Here is a 16,865-nt window from a genome sequence, read left to right as displayed (position 1 = left end):
AGTAAGAAAACTCAGCAACAGTCATTCATTACTGCTCCAGACAGCGCACCCCTCACGACTTAATTAAACTCTTATAAGCAAACAAATATCTGCACCACCTTTCCCCGGGTGAGGATTGAGCTCACGACCTTCAGATTATGAGACTGACGCGCTGCCTACTGCGCTACCGAGGCGGACAGGGGTCACGGGGAAACGCAACCGGTATCATTCGTTTCCACAAATAAAGGTCGAAAAAATAAGAAGACAGGGCAACAGTCATTCATTACTGCTCCAGACAGTGCACCCCTCACGACCTAATTAAACCCTCATAAGCAAACAAAGCATCTGCACCCCCTCTGCCCCGGGTGAGGATTGAACTCACGACCTTCAGATTATGAGACTGACGCGCTGCCTACTGGGCTACCGAGGCTTTTTTTTTTTTTCTTTATTGCCTTTTAATAACCACAAGCAAAAGGATTACATACAAAATATGTACACTTAATAAAACACCAGCTTCAACTTGGCCAGTGCACTTGGTTTAAAAAGGCTTCACAGAAGCCAATTGGTCGAGCACAGGTAACCACTCGGGGGGTTCAGGCAGCGCTTTAAACACGTCTCGTGTATACAGCATACTCTCAACAAAATAGTCTCTCGCTGAACGTGCGTCTACACGCATATGTCGTACATCCATTCTTGTCCTCCACACACTATGCATGCAAAGCAACATTAACATGTCACTCGGCACTTCCCCTGCAGCTGCACACGGAAGAAAACGGATTCCAAAGGCGTTGATAGGTAGTTCTTTTTTTATAGTCCGTTGTAGTACGTCCCACAAGAACACAGCATCATGGCAGTCGAGAAAGATATGATTTATCGTTTCTGGTTTGCCGCAGATTAGACAGTTGACGGACCACGGTACAAAAAGCCCTTTACTTTTTAGCCATGGCAGTACAGGGAGAGTGCCGGTATGCACTTGAAAGAAGAATGTTTTGACAGAGGGTCTGACCGGCATTCTCTTAACACGTTTAAACACGTCACGCTCAGAACCTAGCCTGCACGAAGCTCGGTAGACGGGCACTGGCAGGAAGACATCAAGAAGGTCACGATACAGTTTCTTTTTAGTCACGTCGGACAAGTATTCGTACGAAAATCTTTCCTTGAGCAGGCGTGTAGCTGTAACTACTTCTCGCAAATAAGGACTGAGTGGTCCAGCTTCGAAAGAAAAAGATGACACGACGAAATCAGGTAAGGGGGTCTGCAGTCTTGCTTGGATCACAGTTCTCAAGAAATTGTCAGTTTGATCTCGAGCGAACATGAATCTGCTCACCAACTGCTTAAAAAACAAATGCAAAAGCCCCAGACCACCATATTTTACCCTATGAAATAAGTTGCACCGGCTCGTGCGCTCCCACTGCGACCCCCATATAAAGGTCGCGAATACTCGGTGCATTTTCTGGACAGAAGTGCGGGTCATGGTTAACACTTGTAATACATAAAACACTTTTGCAATCAGAAATACATTGCACACGGACGCTTTTGCAAACATTGATAAATTGCGACCTCCCCACTTATCAGTACAATTTTTAATGCGTTGACGTTCCTCAGACCAATACTCCGTAGCATTGCGGTAATGATCCAAAGGCACACCGAGGTACTTTCCGGGCATGATTTTCCAATTCGTGTTACAGTAAACTTCGGGTGTGCATTGCCACTGGCCATGCCAAAAGCCTAGACATTTTGGCCAACTAATTGCGCTGCCCGTTGCTGCACAGAATTCCCTAGCTATTCGTACAACTTCTTGCACACTTTCTTTGTCACTGCAAAACACTGCGACGTCATCAGCATAGGCTAAAATTCTAATTCCACTGGTCAGGAAAGTATACCCTCTTATACTTGGTGTTGCAAGTATTCGTAAACAGAAGGGCTCTAAGTAAAGCGCGAAAAGGAGTGGCGACAAAGCACAACCTTGCTTCACGCTCGAGCGCACAGGAATTGAAGCACTTACTTCTTTGTTGATTACTAAATTAGCCCTACAGTCATGATACACCATTCTAACACCTTCTGTAATGACAGTTCCTACATTCACATGTTCCAGCAATAAAAACAAAATTTCATGTACAACTTTATCGAACGCTTTGTGCAGGTCTAGCTGAATCATGGCCACGCGGTCATTATTTGCATCACAGCATTCTAGAATACTTCTGGTTACGTGTATATTTGTGAATATGGTTCTGCCCTTAATCCCACATGTCTGATGCGGGCCGACAAGGGATGTGACAACACTTTGGAGCCGTCTTGCTAGGACCTTCGTGTATATTTTATAGTCAGTGTTGCTCAAACTGATAGGTCGGTAGGATTCCACTGAAAGTAGCTTTGCGGGGTCATCAGTTTTGGGGAGTAATACTACGTGTGCTGTCCTAAATGAATGAGGTGTTTGCTGCTTGTCGTAGCATTCTCTGATCACTCGGTGTAATGCCAGTGCCATTTCTGTCTTAAAAAATTTGTATATGGCAGCACCAAGCCCATCCGGCCCTGGTGACTTGCCGTTACCCAGGTTATCTATAGCTGATTCAATTTCTGCCACAGTGATTTCTACTTCCAGTAGCTCCCGCTCAGAGTCTTCCAATCTCGGCATAAGGGTCAGAAAGTCCTCTTTGAATCGTTCGGGGTCATTGATTGTATGGCTAAGGAGTTGCGTATAAAACTCGACAAAGGCGTGCTTTATCTGTTCGCGGTCCCGGGTAATGTAATTGCGGTATCGAATTTCATTTATCTCTTTGTTTGCTGCATGTATCTTTTCTTCACTGAGCACTCGCTTAGTGGGCGTTTCACCCATCCACAGCCGTTCAGTGCGAGCCTTTATCATTGCTCCGCGGTACTTTTCGTCGTCGATGAATTCGAGCTTTGCTTTCGCCTCCTTTATTTCTTTCTTAAATTTTCCCGGCACTTCATTTTCTACGCTTAACATGTAGTCTAGTTCGCTTTGTAACTGCCTCTCTTGTTGCCTTTCCCGATTACGTAATACACAGGCTCTTTCAATCGCTATCATCTTTATATCACACTTCATTTGCTCCCACACAGCTATGAAGTTATTGGTCTCCAAACGAAGAGCATTTGAAAGACATTCTTTGGTTTTTGTGACAAATATTTCATCTTGCAGCAGCTTTTCATTAAATTTCCATAGAAACCAATTAAACTTCGCAGCCTTACGTTTTTCGCCAATGTTGACCTTGACCAGACAGTGATCACTAAAACTAAGATGTTGAGTTTGATAAGATGAGCATAGTGGCACCAACTTTGCCGACAAATATATTCTGTCTAACCTCGCGTGCGAATGACCTTGAAAGTGCGTATATCCTACTTCACCCTCTCGCGTCATTACATAACCGACATCTTCCAGCCCTGTCTCGTTCACTATTTTATTCAACAGCTCAGCGCTTCTATCGCGCACATTGAAGCTCGTTGTCTTATCCTCCGCTCTACAGACACAATTGAAATCCCCTAGAACCACAACATTTCTTTCCGTTTTCAAGAACCCTTCAATCGCTCTGAAAAAAAGTTCCCGTTCGTGCGATCTGTTCGGTGCATAAACACACACAACGCGCCAAGGCAGTCCAGAAAAACTGAAGTCGCACACAACCAGCCTACCGCTATCGCAGGTAGACACATTTTCAACAACCGCGATGCTACTACGTATGAAAACGACACAGCCTCCTGACCGCCCAACAGCATGACAAACGCAGACATTGTACCTAGAGCGAAAAACTTGAACCATTTGCTCCGTTTGTTCTTCACTTTCCATTTTAGTTTCTTGTACAGCCAGGAGGTCTATGTCGTTTTCTAACAAAATGCGACTAATCTGGCATTGTCTCCTGCGCGAACACAGGCCTCTTGAGTTCAACGTCGCGATGCAAATACCAGTTTTAAAGTTAGTCGCCATTTCTTGAAGGTTGTTTCGTCAGGTGTCATACTCACGTCGCAACAGTGGTTGCGTGTGCTCAGCGTAGAAAGCCTCGGAACGTCTCCACCGCTACGGCGGGGCCGACGTTTGAGTGCCCCTACGGTCAGGCGACAGGTTTGGTCGTGGTTTAAAGGTAGGCCGGCGACCAGTCGCCGTCTTTGTTGGAGGTTCACTGGTGGCCGACGTGTCAACATTTCCGGTACCGTCAGGTGTTTCACGAGCTCGCTTTAAAGCGATAGCACCGGCCTTGGTCATCTCGGCGTCCGTTGCTTCCGGGCCGCCCTCTCGCGCAGCTGAAGATGACTTGCTCGCTGCTGTAGCGTCGTCCTCTACTGCTGCCGTGTCTAAATTCGTTCCTGGCGCACCAGAGTGCTTGTCGCCTTCATTGGTAGATTCCAGTGCGGCCCCAGAAGACTGTTCAGGGGGCGTGGCAGGGCCTTCCGTACAACCGTCTTCCCTGCTCGCTTCTTCGGCATCCACGGCATCCATCAGGTGTTCAGACACTTCGTCTGTTTGGCCTGGGCCCGCAATGCTGGCGTACGACCTCACACAGTGGGCGTCATCGTGGCCATAGCGACGACAGACCCCACAGCGCGGCACGCGGCAATCCCGTCGAATGTGTCCGATAGCCCGGCATCGGAGGCAGAGCGGTGATCTGCCAGGAATTACGACGAGCGCCATGTCCTCCGCAACTCGTAGTTGGTGTGGCAGGTCGTCCACGGACACGCCCGCGTGTAGCCTCAGCGTGACCGACCGCGTGGTTGAACCTTTGTCATTGCAACCCTGCACCTTCCATTTATCTCTGCTTATCTCGGTCACTTTTCCGTAGGGCGTTAAGGCGACTCGCACAGCCTCGTCCGGCACGCCATGAAGAAGCCAGTACAACTTCAGCCGCACACCTCGATCACGGGGGTCAACCACCATACAGCGATGGTCCTTTAGGTCAAATGACTCCGCCGCCAGCATCTTCTTTTTACCCTCATCATCCTTGAACGTCACTGCCCATACGTGATTCATTTGGTATGCCCCAAGGGCAACCACTTCCGGCAGCAGCGAAAGACGAGCAAGGCTGTCTCGGACATGCTCCACTCGATATGGCCTGGCTTTCAAATTTCCGTGCAAAAAAACGGTGTGCAAAACAGAATCACCTGAAGGCAGCTGAGGCAGAACAACCTGGAAATCTTCGCCTGGCTTTTCGGTACACCTGATACCGCGGCCCACACGGGCCGCTGAAACCGCCCCTACACGGGAGCACATGATAAACACGTCCGTACGCTGTCGCGGCCGGAAGTGGAATGCTGGGCTACCGAGGCGGACAGGGGTGACTGGCAAACGCAACCGGTATCATTCGTTTCCACAAATTAAAGGTCGAAAAAATAAGAAAATTCAGCAACAGTCATTCATTACTGTTCCAGACAGCGCACCCCTCACGACCTAATTAAACTCTCATAAGCAAACAAAAAAACTGCATCGACATTGGCCCGCCTTAGGATTGAACTCACGACCTTCAGATTATGAGACTGATGCGCTGCCTACTGCACTACCGAGGCGGACAGGTGACACTGGGAAACACAACCGGTATCAATAGTTCCCACAAGTTAAAGGTCGGAAAAGTAAGAAAACTCAGCAGCAGTCTACATTACTGCTCCAGACAGCGCACCCCTCACGACTTAATTAAACTCTCATAAGCAAACAAAAAACTTCTGCGCCTTTGCCCCGGGTGAGGATTGAACTCACGACCTTGAGATTATGAGACTGACGCGCCGCCTACTGCGCTACCGAGGCGGACAGGGGTCACTGCGAAACGCAACCGGTATCATTAGTTCCCACAAATTAAAGGTCGAAAAAGTAAGAAAACCGAGCAACAGTCATTTATTACTGCTCCAGACAGCGCACCCCTCCCGACCTAATTAAAATCTCATGAGCAAACAAAAAATCTGCACCGCCTTTGCCCCGGGTGAGGATTGAACTCACGACCTTCAGATTATGAGACAGACGTGCTGCCTTTGCACTACCGAGGCGGACAGGGGTCACTGGGAAACGCAACCGGTATCATTAGTTCCCACAAATTAAAGGTTGAAAAAGTAAGAAAACTCGGCAACAGTCATTCATTACTGCTCCAGACAGCGCACCCTTCTCGACCTAATTAAACTCTCATAAACAAACAAAAAAACTTCACCGCCTTTGCCCCGGGTGAGGATTGAACTCACGAGCTTCAGAATAAGAGACTGACGCGCTGCCTACTGCGCTACCGAGGCAGACTGGGGTCACTGGAAAACGCAACCGGTATCATTAGTTCCCACAAATTAAAGGTTGAAAAAATAAGAAAACCGAGCAACTGTCATTCATTACTGCTCCTGACAGCGCACTCCTCACGACCTAATTAAACTGTCATAAGCAAACAAAAAACTGCACCGCCTTTGGCCTGGGTGAGAATTGAACTCACGACCTTCAGATTATGAGACTGACGCGCTGCCTACTGCGCTACCGAGGCGGACAGGGGTCACTGCGAAACGCAACCGGTATCATTAGTTCCCACAAAAAAAGGTCGAAAAAGTAAGAAAACCGAGCAACAGTCATTTATTACTGCTCCAGACAGTGCACCCCTCACGACCTAATTAAACTCTCATGAGCAAACAAAAAATCTGCACCAAAGTTGCCCCGGGTGAGGATTGAACTCACGACCTTCAGATTATGAGACTGACGCGCTGCCTAGTGCGCTTCCGAGGCAGACAGGGGTCACTGGGAAACGCAACCGGTATCATTAGTTCCCACAAACTATAGGTCAAAAAAGTAAGAAAACTGAGCAACAGTCATTCATTACTGCTCCAGACAGCGCAACGCTCACGACCCAATAAATCTCTCATAGGAAAACAAAAAAAATCTGCAACACCTTTGCCCCGGGTGGGGATTGAACTCACGACCTTCAGATTATGAGACAGACGTGCTGCTTTTGCACTACCGAGGCGGACAGGGGTCACTGGGAAACGCAACCGGTATCATTAGTTCCCACAAATTAAAGGTCGAAAAAGTAAGAAAACCGAGCAACAGTCATTCATTACTGCTCCAGACAGTGCACCCCTCACGACCTAATTAAACTCTCATAAGCAAACAAAAAACTTTACCGCCTTTGCCCCGGGTGTGGATTGAACTCACGACCTTCAGATTATGAGACTGACGCGCTGCATACTGCGCTACCGAGGCGGACAGGTGTCACTGGGAAACACAACCGGTATCAATAGTTCCCACACGTTAAAGGTTGAAAAAGTAAGAAAATTCAGCAACAGTCATTCATTACTGCTCCAAACAGCGCACCCCTCACGACCTAATTAAACTCTCAAAGGCAAACAAAAATTCTGCACCGCCTTTGCCCCGGATGTGGATTGAACTCACGACCTTGAGATTATGAGACTGACGCACCGCCTACTGCGCTACCGAGGCGGACTGGTGTCACTGGGAAACACAACTGGTATCAATAGTTCCCACAAGTTAAAGGTCGAAAAAGTAAGAAAACTCAGCAACAGTCATTCATTACTGCTCCAGACAGCGCACCCTTCACAACCTAATTAAACTCTCATAAGCAAAGAAACCAACTACACCGCCTTTGCCCCGGGTGAGGATGGAGCTCACGACCTTCAGATTATGAGACTGACGCGCTGCCTACTGCGCTACCGAGGCGGACAGGGGTCACTGCGAAACGCAACCGGTATCATTAGTTCCCACAAATTAAAGGTCGAAAAAGTAGGAAAACCGAGCAACAGTCATTCATTACTTCTCCAGACAGTGCACCCCTCACGACCTAATTAAACTCTCATAAGCAAACAAAAAAACTGCACCGCCTTTGGCCCGGGTGAGGATTGAACTCACGACCTTCAGATTATGAGCCTGACGCGCTGCCCACTGCGCTACCGAGGCGGACAGGTGTCACTGGAAAACACAACAGGTATCAATAGTTCCCACAAGTTAAAGGTCGAAAAAGTAAGAAAACTCAGCAACAGTCATTCATTACTGCTCCAGACAGCGGCCCCTTCACGACCTAATTAAACTCTCAGAAGCAAAGAAACCATATTCCTCGCCTTTGCCCTGGGAGAGGATTGAACTCACGACCTTCAGATTACGAGACTGACGCGCTGCCTACTGCACTACCGAGGCGGACAGGTGTGACTGGGAAACACAACCGGTATCAATAGTTCCCACACGTTAAAGGTCGAAAAAGTAAGAAAATTCAGCAACAGTCATTCATTACTGCTCCAAACAGCGCACCCCTCACGACCTAATTAAACTCTCAAAGGCAAACAAAAATTCTGCACCGCCTTTGCCCCGGATGTGGATTGAACTCACGACCTTGAGATTATGAGACTGACGCACCGCCTACTGCGCTACCGAGGCGGACTGGTGTCACTGGGAAACACAACCGGTATCAATAGTTCCCACAAGTTAAAGGTCGAAAAAGTAAGAAAACTCAGCAACAGTCATTCATTACTGCTCCAGACAGCGCACCCTTCACAACCTAATTAAACTCTCATAAGCAAAGAAACCAACTACACCGCCTTTGCCCCGGGTGAGGATGGAACTCACTACCTTCAGATTATGAGACTGACGCGCTGCCTACTGCGCTACCGACGCGGACAGGGGTCACTGGGAAACGCAACCGGTATACTTAGTTCCCACAAATTAAAGGTGGAAAAAGTAAGAAAACTGAGCAACAGTCATTTATTACTGCTCCAGACGTTGCACCCCTCACGACCTAATTAAACTCTCATGAGCAAACAAAAAATCTGCAACAAATTTGCCCCGGGTGAGGATTGAACTCACGATCTTCAGATTATGAGACTGACGCGCTGCCTACTGCGCTACCGAGGCGGACAGGGGTCACTGCGAAACGCAACCGGTATCATTAGTTCCCACAAATTAAAGGTCGAAAAAGTAAGAAAACCGAGCAACAGTAATTCATTACTGCTCCACACAGTGCGCCACTCACGACCTAATTAAACTCTCATAAGCAAACAAAAAATCTGCACCGCCTTTGCCCCTGTGAGGATTGAACTCACGACCTTCAGATTATGAGACTGACGCGCTGCCTACTGCGCTACCGAGGCAGACAAGAGTCCCTGGCAAACGCAACCGGTATCATTAGTTCCCACAAAAAAAGGTGGAAAAAGTAAGAAAACTGAGCAACAGTCATTTATTACTGCTTCAGACAGTGCACCCCTCATGACCTAAATAAACTCTCATAAGCAAACAAAAAATCTGCACCGCCTTTGCCCTGGGTTATCATTGAACTCACGACCTTCAGATTATGAGACTGACGCGCTGCTTAATCGCTACCGAGGCAGACAGGGGTCACTGGGAAATGCAACCGGTATCATTAGTTCCCACAAACTATAGGTCGAAAAAGTAAGAAAACCGAGCAACAGTCATTCATTACTGCTCCAGACAGCGTACCCCTCACGACCCAATAAATCTCTCATAGGAAAACAAAAAAAATCTGAAACACCTTTGCCCCGGGTGGGGATTGAACGCACGACCTTCAGATTATGAGACACACGTGCTGCCTTTGCACTACCGAGGCGGACAGGGGTCACTGGGAAACGCAACCGGTATCATTAGTTCCCACAAAATAAAGGTCGAAAAAGTAAGAAAACTCGGCAACAGTCATTCATTACTGCTCCAGACAGCGCACCCTTCACGACCTAATTAAACTCTCATAAGCAAACAAAAAAAACTTCACCGCCTTTGCCCCGGGTGAGGATTGAACTCACGAGCTTCAGAATATGAGACTGACGCGCTGCCTACTGCGCTACCGAGGCAGACTGGGGTCACTGGGAAACGCAACCGGTATCATTAGTTCCCACAAATTAAAGGTTGAAAAAATAAGAAAACCCAGCAACTGTCATTCATTACTGCTCCTGACAGTGCACTCCTCACGACCTAATTAAACTGTCATAAGCAAACAAAAAAACTGCACCGCCTTTGGCCTGGGTGAGAATTGAACTCACGACCTTCAGATTATGAGAATGACGCGCTGCCTACTGCGCTACCGAGGCGGACAGGTGTCAATGGGAAACACAACCGGTATCAATAGTTCCCTCAAGTTAAAGGTCGAAAAAGTAAGAAAACTCAGCAACAGTCATTCATTACTGCTCCAGACAGCGCACCCCTCACGACCCAATGAATCTCTCATAGGAAAACAAAAAAATCTGCAACACCTTTGCCCCGGGTGGGGATTGAACTCACGACCTTCAGATTATGAGACAGACGTGCTGCCTTTGCACTACCGAGGCGGACAGGGGTCACTGGGAAACGCAACCGGTATCATTAGTTCCCACAAGTTAAAGGTCGAAAAAGTAAGAAAACTCGGCAACAGTCATTCATTACTGCTCCAGACAGCGCACCCTTCACGACCTAATTAAACTCTCATAAACAAACAAAAAAACTTCACCGCCTTTGCCCCGGGTGAGGATTGAACTCACGAGCTTCAGAATATGAGACTTACGCGCTGCCTACTGCGCTACCGAGGCAGACTGGGGTCACTGGGAAACGCAACCGGTATCATTAGTTCCCACAAATTAAAGGTTGAAAAAATAAGAAAACCGAGCAACTGTCATTCATTACTGCTCCTGACAGCGCACTCCTCACGACCCAATTAAACTGTCATAAGCAAACAAAAAACTGCACCGCCTTTGGCCTGGGTGAGAATTGAACTCACGACCTTCAGATTATGAGACTGACGCGCTGCCTACTGCGCTACCGAGGCTGACAGGGGTCACTGCGAAACGCAACCGGTATCATTAGTTCCCACAAATTAAAGGTCGAAAAAGTAAGAAAACCGAGCAACAGTCATTTATTACTGCTCCAGACAGTGCACCCCTCACGACCTAATTAAACTCTCATGAGCAAACAAAAAATCTGCACCAAAGTTGCCCCGGGTGAGGATTGAACTCACGACCTTCAGATTATGAGACTGACGCGCTGCCTAGTGCGCTTCCGAGGCAGACAGGGGTCACTGGGAAACGCAACCGGTATCATTAGTTCCCACAAACTATAGGTCGAAAAAGTAAGGAAACTGAGCAACAGTCATTCATTACTGCTCCAGACAGCGCACCCCTCACGACCCAATAAATCTCTCATAGGAAAACAAAAAAATCTGCAACACCTTTGCCCCGGGTTGGGATTGAACTCACGACCTTCAGATTATGAGACAGACGTGCTGCCTTTGCACTACCGAGGCGGACAGGGGTCACTGGGAAACGCAACCGGTATCATAAGTTCCCACAAATTAAAGGTCGAAAAAGTAAGAAAACCGAGCAACAGTCATTCATTACTGCTCCAGACAGTGCACCCCTCACGACCTAATTAAACTCTCATAAGCAAACAAAAAACTTTACCGCCTTTGCCCTGGGTGTGGATTGAACGCACGACCTTCAGATTATGAGACTGACGCGCTGCATACTGCGCTACCGAGGCGGACAGGTGTCACTGGGAAACACAACCGGTATCAATAGTTCCCACACGTTAAAGGTCGAAAAAGTAAGAAAATTCAGCAACAGTCATTCATTACTGCGCCAAACAGCGCACCCCTCACGACCTAATTAAACTCTCAAAGGCAAACAAAAATTCTGCACCGCCTTTGCCCCGGGTGTGGATTGAACTCACGACATTGAGATTATGAGACTGACGCACCGCCTACTGCGCTACCGAGGCGGACTGGTGTCACTGGGAAACACAACCGGTCTCAATAGTTCCCACAAGTTAAAGGTCGAAAAAATAAAAAAAACTCAGCAACAGTCATTCATTACTGCTCCAGACAGCGCATCCTTCACGACCTAATTAAACTCTCATAAGCAAACAAAACAACTACACCGCCTTGGCCCCGGGTGAGGATGGAACTCACGACCTTCAGATTATGAGACTGATGCGCTGCCTACTGCGCTACCGATTCGGACAGGGATCACTGCGAAACGCAACCGGTATCATTCGTTTCCACAAATTAAAGGTCGAAAAAATAGGAAAACTGGGCAACAGTCATTCATTACTGCTCCAGACAGTGCACCCCTCCCGACCTAATTAAAATCTCATGAGCAAACAAAAAATCTGCACCGCCTTTGGCCCGGGTGAGGATTGAACTCACGACCTTCAGATTATGAGCCTGACGCGCTGCCTACTGCGCTACCGAGTCGGACAGGTGTCACTGGAAAACACAACAGGTATCAATAGTTCCCACAAGTTAAAGGTCGAAAAAGTAAGAAAACTCAGCAACAGTCATTCATTACTGCTTCAGACAGCGCACCCCTCACGACCCAATTAAACTCTTATAAGCAAACAAAGAACTGCACCACCTTTGCCCCGGGTGAGGATTGAACTCACGACCTTCAGATTATGAAACTGACGCGCTGCCTACTGCGCTACCGAGGCGGACAGGTGTCATTGGGAAACACAACCAGTATCAATAGTTCCCACAAGTTAAAAATTGAAAAGTAAGAAAACTCAGCAACAGTCATTCATTACTGCTCCAGACAGCGCACCCCTCACAACTTAATTAAACTCTTATAAGCAAACAAATATCTGCACCACCTTTCCCCGGGTGAGGATTGAGCTCACGACCTTCAGATTATGAGACTGACGCGCTGCCTACTGCGCTACCGAGGCGGACAGGGGCCACGGGGAAACGCAACCGGTATCATTCGTTTCCACAAATAAAGGTCGAAAAAATAAGAAGACTGGGCAACAGTCATTCATTACTGCTCCAGACAGTGCACCCCTCACGACCTAATTAAACCCTCATAAGCAAACAAAGCATCTGCACCGCCTCTGCCCCGGGTGAGGATTGAACTCACGACCTTCAGATTATGAGACTGACGCGCTGCCTACTGGGCTACCGAGGCGGACAGGGGTGACTGGCAAACGCAACCGGTATCATTCGTTTCCACAAATTAAAGGTCGAAAAAATAAGAAAATTCAGCAACAGTCATTCATTACTGTTCCAGACAGCGCACCCCTCACGACCTAATTAAACTCTCATAAGCAAACAATAAAACTGCATCGACATTGGCCCGCCTTAGGATTGAACTCACGACCTTCAGATTATGAGACTGACGCGCTGCCTACTGCACTACCGAGGCGGACAGGTGACACTGGGAAACACAACCGGTATCAATAGTTCCCACAAGTTAAAGGTCGAAAAAGTAAGAAAACTCAGCAGCAGTCATTCATTACTGCTCCAGACAGCGCACCCCTCACGACTTAATTAAACTCTCATAAGCAAACAAAAAACTTCAGCGCCTTTTCCCCGGGTGAGGATTGAACTCACGACCTTGAGATTATGAGACTGACGCGCCGCCTACTGCGCTACCGAGGCGGACAGGGGTCACTGCGAAACGCAACCGGTATCATTAGTTCCCACAAATTAAAGGTCGAAAAAGTAAGAAAACCGAGCAACAGTCATTTATTACTGCTCCAGACAGCGCACCCCTCCCGACCTAATTAAAATCTCATGAGCAAACAAAAAATCTGCACCGCCTTTGTCCCGGGTGAGGATTGAACTCACGACCTTCAGATTATGAGACTGACGCGCCGCCTACTGCACTACTGAGGCGGACTGGTGTCACTGGGAAACACAACCGGTATCAATAGTTCCCACAAGTTAAAGGTCGAAAAAGTAAGAAAACTCAGCAACAGTCATTCATTACTGCTCCAGACAGCGGCCCCTTCACGACCTAATTAAACTCTCAGAAGCAAAGAAACCATATTCACCGCCTTTGCCCTGGGAGAGGATTGAACTCACGACCTTCAGATTACGAGACTGACGCGCTGCCTACTGCGCTACCGACGCGGACAGGGGTCACTGGGAAACGCAACCGGTATACTTAGTTCCCACAAATTAAAGTTGGAAAAAGTAAGAAAACTGAGCAACAGTCATTTATTACTGCTCCAGACAGTGCACCCCTCACGACCTAATTAAACTCTCATGAGCAAACAAAAAATCTGCAACAAATTTGCCCCGGGTGAGGATTGAACTCACGATCTTCAGATTATGAGACTGACGCGCGGCCTACTGCGCTACCGAGGCGGACAGGGGTCACTGCGAAACGCAACCGGTATCATTAGTTCCCACAAATTAAAGGTCGAAAAAGTAAGAAAACCGAGCAACAGTAATTCATTACTGCTCCACACAGTGCACCCCTCACGACCTAATTAAACTCTCAAAAGCAAACAAAAAATCTGCACCGCCTTTGCCCTGGGTTATGATTGAACTCACGACCTTCAGATTATGAGACTGACGCGCTGCTTAATCGCTACCGAGGCAGACAGGGGTCACTGGGAAATGCAACCGGTATCATTAGTTCCCACAAACTATAGGTCGAAAAAGTAAGAAAACCGAGCAACAGTCATTCATTACTGCTCCAGACAGCGCACCCCTCACGACCCAATAAATCTCTCATAGGAAAACAAAACAATCTGCAACACCTTTGCCCCGGGTGGGGATTGAACTCACGACCTTGAGATTATGAGACTGACGCACCGCCTACTGCGCTACCGAGGCGGACTGGTGTCACTGGGAAACGCAACCGGTATCATTAGTTCCCACAAATTAAAGGTTGAAAAAGTAAGAAAACTCGGCAACAGTCATTCATTACTGCTCCAGACAGCGCACCCTTCTCGACCTAATTAAACTCTCATAAACAAACAAAAAAACTTCACCGCCTTTGCCCCGGGTGAGGATTGAACTCACGAGCTTCAGAATAAGAGACTGACGCGCTGCCTACTGCGCTACCGAGGCAGACTGGGGTCACTGGGAAACGCAACCGGTATCATTAGTTCCCACAAATTAAAGGTTGAAAAAATAAGAAAACCGAGCAACTGTCATTCATTACTGCTCCTGACAGCGCACTCCTCACGACCTAATTAAACTGTCATAAGCAAACAAAAAACTGCACCGCCTTTGGCCTGGGTGAGAATTGAACTCACGACCTTCAGATTATGAGACTGACGCGCTGCCTACTGCGCTACCGAGGCGGACAGGGGTCACTGCGAAACGCAACCGGTATCATTAGTTCCCACAAAAAAAGGTCGAAAAAGTAAGAAAACCGAGCAACAGTCATTTATTACTGCTCCAGACAGTGCACCCCTCACGACCTAATTAAACTCTCATGAGCAAACAAAAAATCTGCACCAAAGTTGCCCCGGGTGAGGATTGAACTCACGACCTTCAGATTATGAGACTGACGCGCTGCCTTGTGCGCTTCCGAGGCAGACAGGGGTCACTGGGAAACGCAACCGGTATCATTAGTTCCCACAAACTATAGGTCGAAAAAGTAAGAAAACTGAGCAACAGTCATTCATTACTGCTCCAGACAGCGCAACCCTCACGACCCAATAAATCTCTCATAGGAAAACAAAAAAAATCTGCAACACCTTTGCCCCGGGTGGGGATTGAACTCACGGCCTTCAGAATTTGAGACAGACGTGCTGCTTTTGCACTACCGAGGCGGACAGGGGTCACTGGGAAACGCAATCGGTATCATTAGTTCCCACAAATTAAAGGTCGAAAAAGTAAGAAAACCGAGCAACAGTCATTCATTACTGCTCCAGACAGTGCACCCCTCACGACCTAATTAAACTCTCATAAGCAAACAAAAAACTTTACCGCCTTTGCCCCGGGTGTGGATTGAACTCACGACCTTCAGATTATGAGACTGACGCGCTGCATACTGCGCTACCGAGGCGGACAGGTGTCACTGGGAAACACAACCGGTATCAATAGTTCCCACACGTTAAAGGTCGAAAAAGTAAGAAAATTCAGCAACAGTCATTCATTACTGCTCCAAACAGCGCACCCCTCACGACCTAAATAAACTCTCAAAGGCAAACAAAAATTCTGCACCGCCTTTGCCCCGGATGTGGATTGAACTCACGACCTTGAGATTATGAGACTGACGCACCGCCTACTGCGCTACCGAGGCGGACTGGTGTCACTGGGAAACACAACCGGTATCAATAGTTCCCACAAGTTAAAGGTCGAAAAAGTAAGAAAACTCAGCAACAGTCATTCATTACTGCTCCAGACAGCGCACCCTTCACAACCTAATTAAACTCTCATAAGCAAAGAAACCAACTACACCGCCTTTGCCCCGGGTGAGGATGGAACTCACGACCTTCAGATTATGAGACTGACGCGCTGCCTACTGCGCTACCGAGGCGGACAGGGGTCACTGCGAAACTTAACCGGTATCATTAGTTCCCACAAATTAAAGGTCGAAAAAGTAGGGAAACCGAGCAACAGTCATTCATTACTTCTCCAGACAGTGCATCCCTCACGACCTAATTAAACTCTCATAAGCAAACTAAACATATTCACCGCCTTTGCCCCGGGAGAGGATTGAACTCACGACCTTCAGATTACGAGACTGACGCGCTGCCTACTGCGCTACCGACGCGGACAGGGGTCACTGGGAAACGCAACCGGTATCATTAGTTCCCACAAATTAAAGGTTGAAAAAATAAGAAAACCGAACAACTGTCATTCATTACTGCTCAAGACAGTGCACCCCTCACGACCTAATTAAACTCTCATGAGCAAACAAAAAATCTGCAACAAATTTGCCCCGGGTGAGGATTGAACTCACGACCTTCAGATTATGAGACTGACGCGCTGCCTACTGCGCTACCGAGGCAAACAGGCGTCACTGGGAAACACAACCGGTATCAATAGTTCTCACATGTTAAAGGTCGAAAAAGTAAGAAAACTCAGCAACAGTCATTCATTACTGCTCAGGACAGCGCACCCCTCACAACCTAATTAAACTGTCATAGGCTAACAAAAAATCTGCACTGCCTTTGGCCTGGGTGATAATTGAACTCACGACCTTCAGATTATGAGACTGACGCGCTGCCTACTGCGATACCGAGGCGGACAGGGATCACT

General features: G+C 47.8%; 1 protein-coding gene and 14 non-coding genes across 15 annotated transcripts; all 15 read right to left on the bottom strand.

The window, feature by feature from the left end:
* Nucleotides 1-336: 336 nt before the first annotated feature.
* Nucleotides 337-409, bottom strand: TRNAM-CAU (transfer RNA methionine (anticodon CAU)). The gene has a single exon. It is a non-coding gene; the product is annotated as a tRNA-Met (tRNA).
* A 3,600-nt stretch (nt 410-4,009) lies between these two features.
* LOC142803119 (uncharacterized) lies at nt 4,010-5,197 on the bottom strand. Its single transcript, XM_075888222.1, has one exon. The coding sequence runs from the start codon at nt 5,195-5,197 to the stop codon at nt 4,010-4,012; it is 1,188 nt and encodes a 395-aa protein (XP_075744337.1).
* A 692-nt stretch (nt 5,198-5,889) lies between these two features.
* TRNAM-CAU (transfer RNA methionine (anticodon CAU)) lies at nt 5,890-5,961 on the bottom strand. Its single transcript has one exon. It is a non-coding gene; the product is annotated as a tRNA-Met (tRNA).
* Nucleotides 5,962-6,125: 164 nt separating this feature from the next.
* TRNAK-CUU (transfer RNA lysine (anticodon CUU)) lies at nt 6,126-6,198 on the bottom strand. Its single transcript has one exon. It is a non-coding gene; the product is annotated as a tRNA-Lys (tRNA).
* Nucleotides 6,199-7,782: 1,584 nt separating this feature from the next.
* TRNAM-CAU (transfer RNA methionine (anticodon CAU)) lies at nt 7,783-7,855 on the bottom strand. The gene has a single exon. It is a non-coding gene; the product is annotated as a tRNA-Met (tRNA).
* An 875-nt stretch (nt 7,856-8,730) lies between these two features.
* TRNAM-CAU (transfer RNA methionine (anticodon CAU)) lies at nt 8,731-8,803 on the bottom strand. Its single transcript has one exon. It is a non-coding gene; the product is annotated as a tRNA-Met (tRNA).
* Nucleotides 8,804-9,677: 874 nt separating this feature from the next.
* Nucleotides 9,678-9,750, bottom strand: TRNAM-CAU (transfer RNA methionine (anticodon CAU)). Its single transcript has one exon. It is a non-coding gene; the product is annotated as a tRNA-Met (tRNA).
* Nucleotides 9,751-10,624: 874 nt separating this feature from the next.
* On the bottom strand, nt 10,625-10,698 carry TRNAM-CAU (transfer RNA methionine (anticodon CAU)). Its single transcript has one exon. It is a non-coding gene; the product is annotated as a tRNA-Met (tRNA).
* A 1,348-nt stretch (nt 10,699-12,046) lies between these two features.
* On the bottom strand, nt 12,047-12,119 carry TRNAM-CAU (transfer RNA methionine (anticodon CAU)). The gene has a single exon. It is a non-coding gene; the product is annotated as a tRNA-Met (tRNA).
* Nucleotides 12,120-12,282: 163 nt separating this feature from the next.
* On the bottom strand, nt 12,283-12,355 carry TRNAM-CAU (transfer RNA methionine (anticodon CAU)). The gene has a single exon. It is a non-coding gene; the product is annotated as a tRNA-Met (tRNA).
* A 397-nt stretch (nt 12,356-12,752) lies between these two features.
* Nucleotides 12,753-12,825, bottom strand: TRNAM-CAU (transfer RNA methionine (anticodon CAU)). The gene has a single exon. It is a non-coding gene; the product is annotated as a tRNA-Met (tRNA).
* A 1,111-nt stretch (nt 12,826-13,936) lies between these two features.
* TRNAM-CAU (transfer RNA methionine (anticodon CAU)) lies at nt 13,937-14,009 on the bottom strand. Its single transcript has one exon. It is a non-coding gene; the product is annotated as a tRNA-Met (tRNA).
* A 638-nt stretch (nt 14,010-14,647) lies between these two features.
* On the bottom strand, nt 14,648-14,720 carry TRNAK-CUU (transfer RNA lysine (anticodon CUU)). The gene has a single exon. It is a non-coding gene; the product is annotated as a tRNA-Lys (tRNA).
* A 1,347-nt stretch (nt 14,721-16,067) lies between these two features.
* TRNAM-CAU (transfer RNA methionine (anticodon CAU)) lies at nt 16,068-16,140 on the bottom strand. The gene has a single exon. It is a non-coding gene; the product is annotated as a tRNA-Met (tRNA).
* A 401-nt stretch (nt 16,141-16,541) lies between these two features.
* On the bottom strand, nt 16,542-16,614 carry TRNAM-CAU (transfer RNA methionine (anticodon CAU)). Its single transcript has one exon. It is a non-coding gene; the product is annotated as a tRNA-Met (tRNA).
* Nucleotides 16,615-16,865: the final 251 nt, after the last annotated feature.

The sequence above is a fragment of the Rhipicephalus microplus genome, chromosome 3 (genome assembly GCF_043290135.1).
Source record: "Rhipicephalus microplus isolate Deutch F79 chromosome 3, USDA_Rmic, whole genome shotgun sequence".
NCBI classification, from domain to species: domain Eukaryota; kingdom Metazoa; phylum Arthropoda; class Arachnida; order Ixodida; family Ixodidae; genus Rhipicephalus; species Rhipicephalus microplus.
The sequence above is the reverse complement of the archived record's forward strand: the minus strand, read 5'-3'. Positions and strand labels throughout refer to the sequence as shown.

What these genes read in the sequence shown, in the direction of transcription:
- LOC142803119 (XM_075888222.1), bottom strand. Translation starts at nt 5,197, where the DNA reads ATGTGCTCCCGTGTAGGGGCGGTTTCAGCGGCCCGTGTGGGCCGCGGT.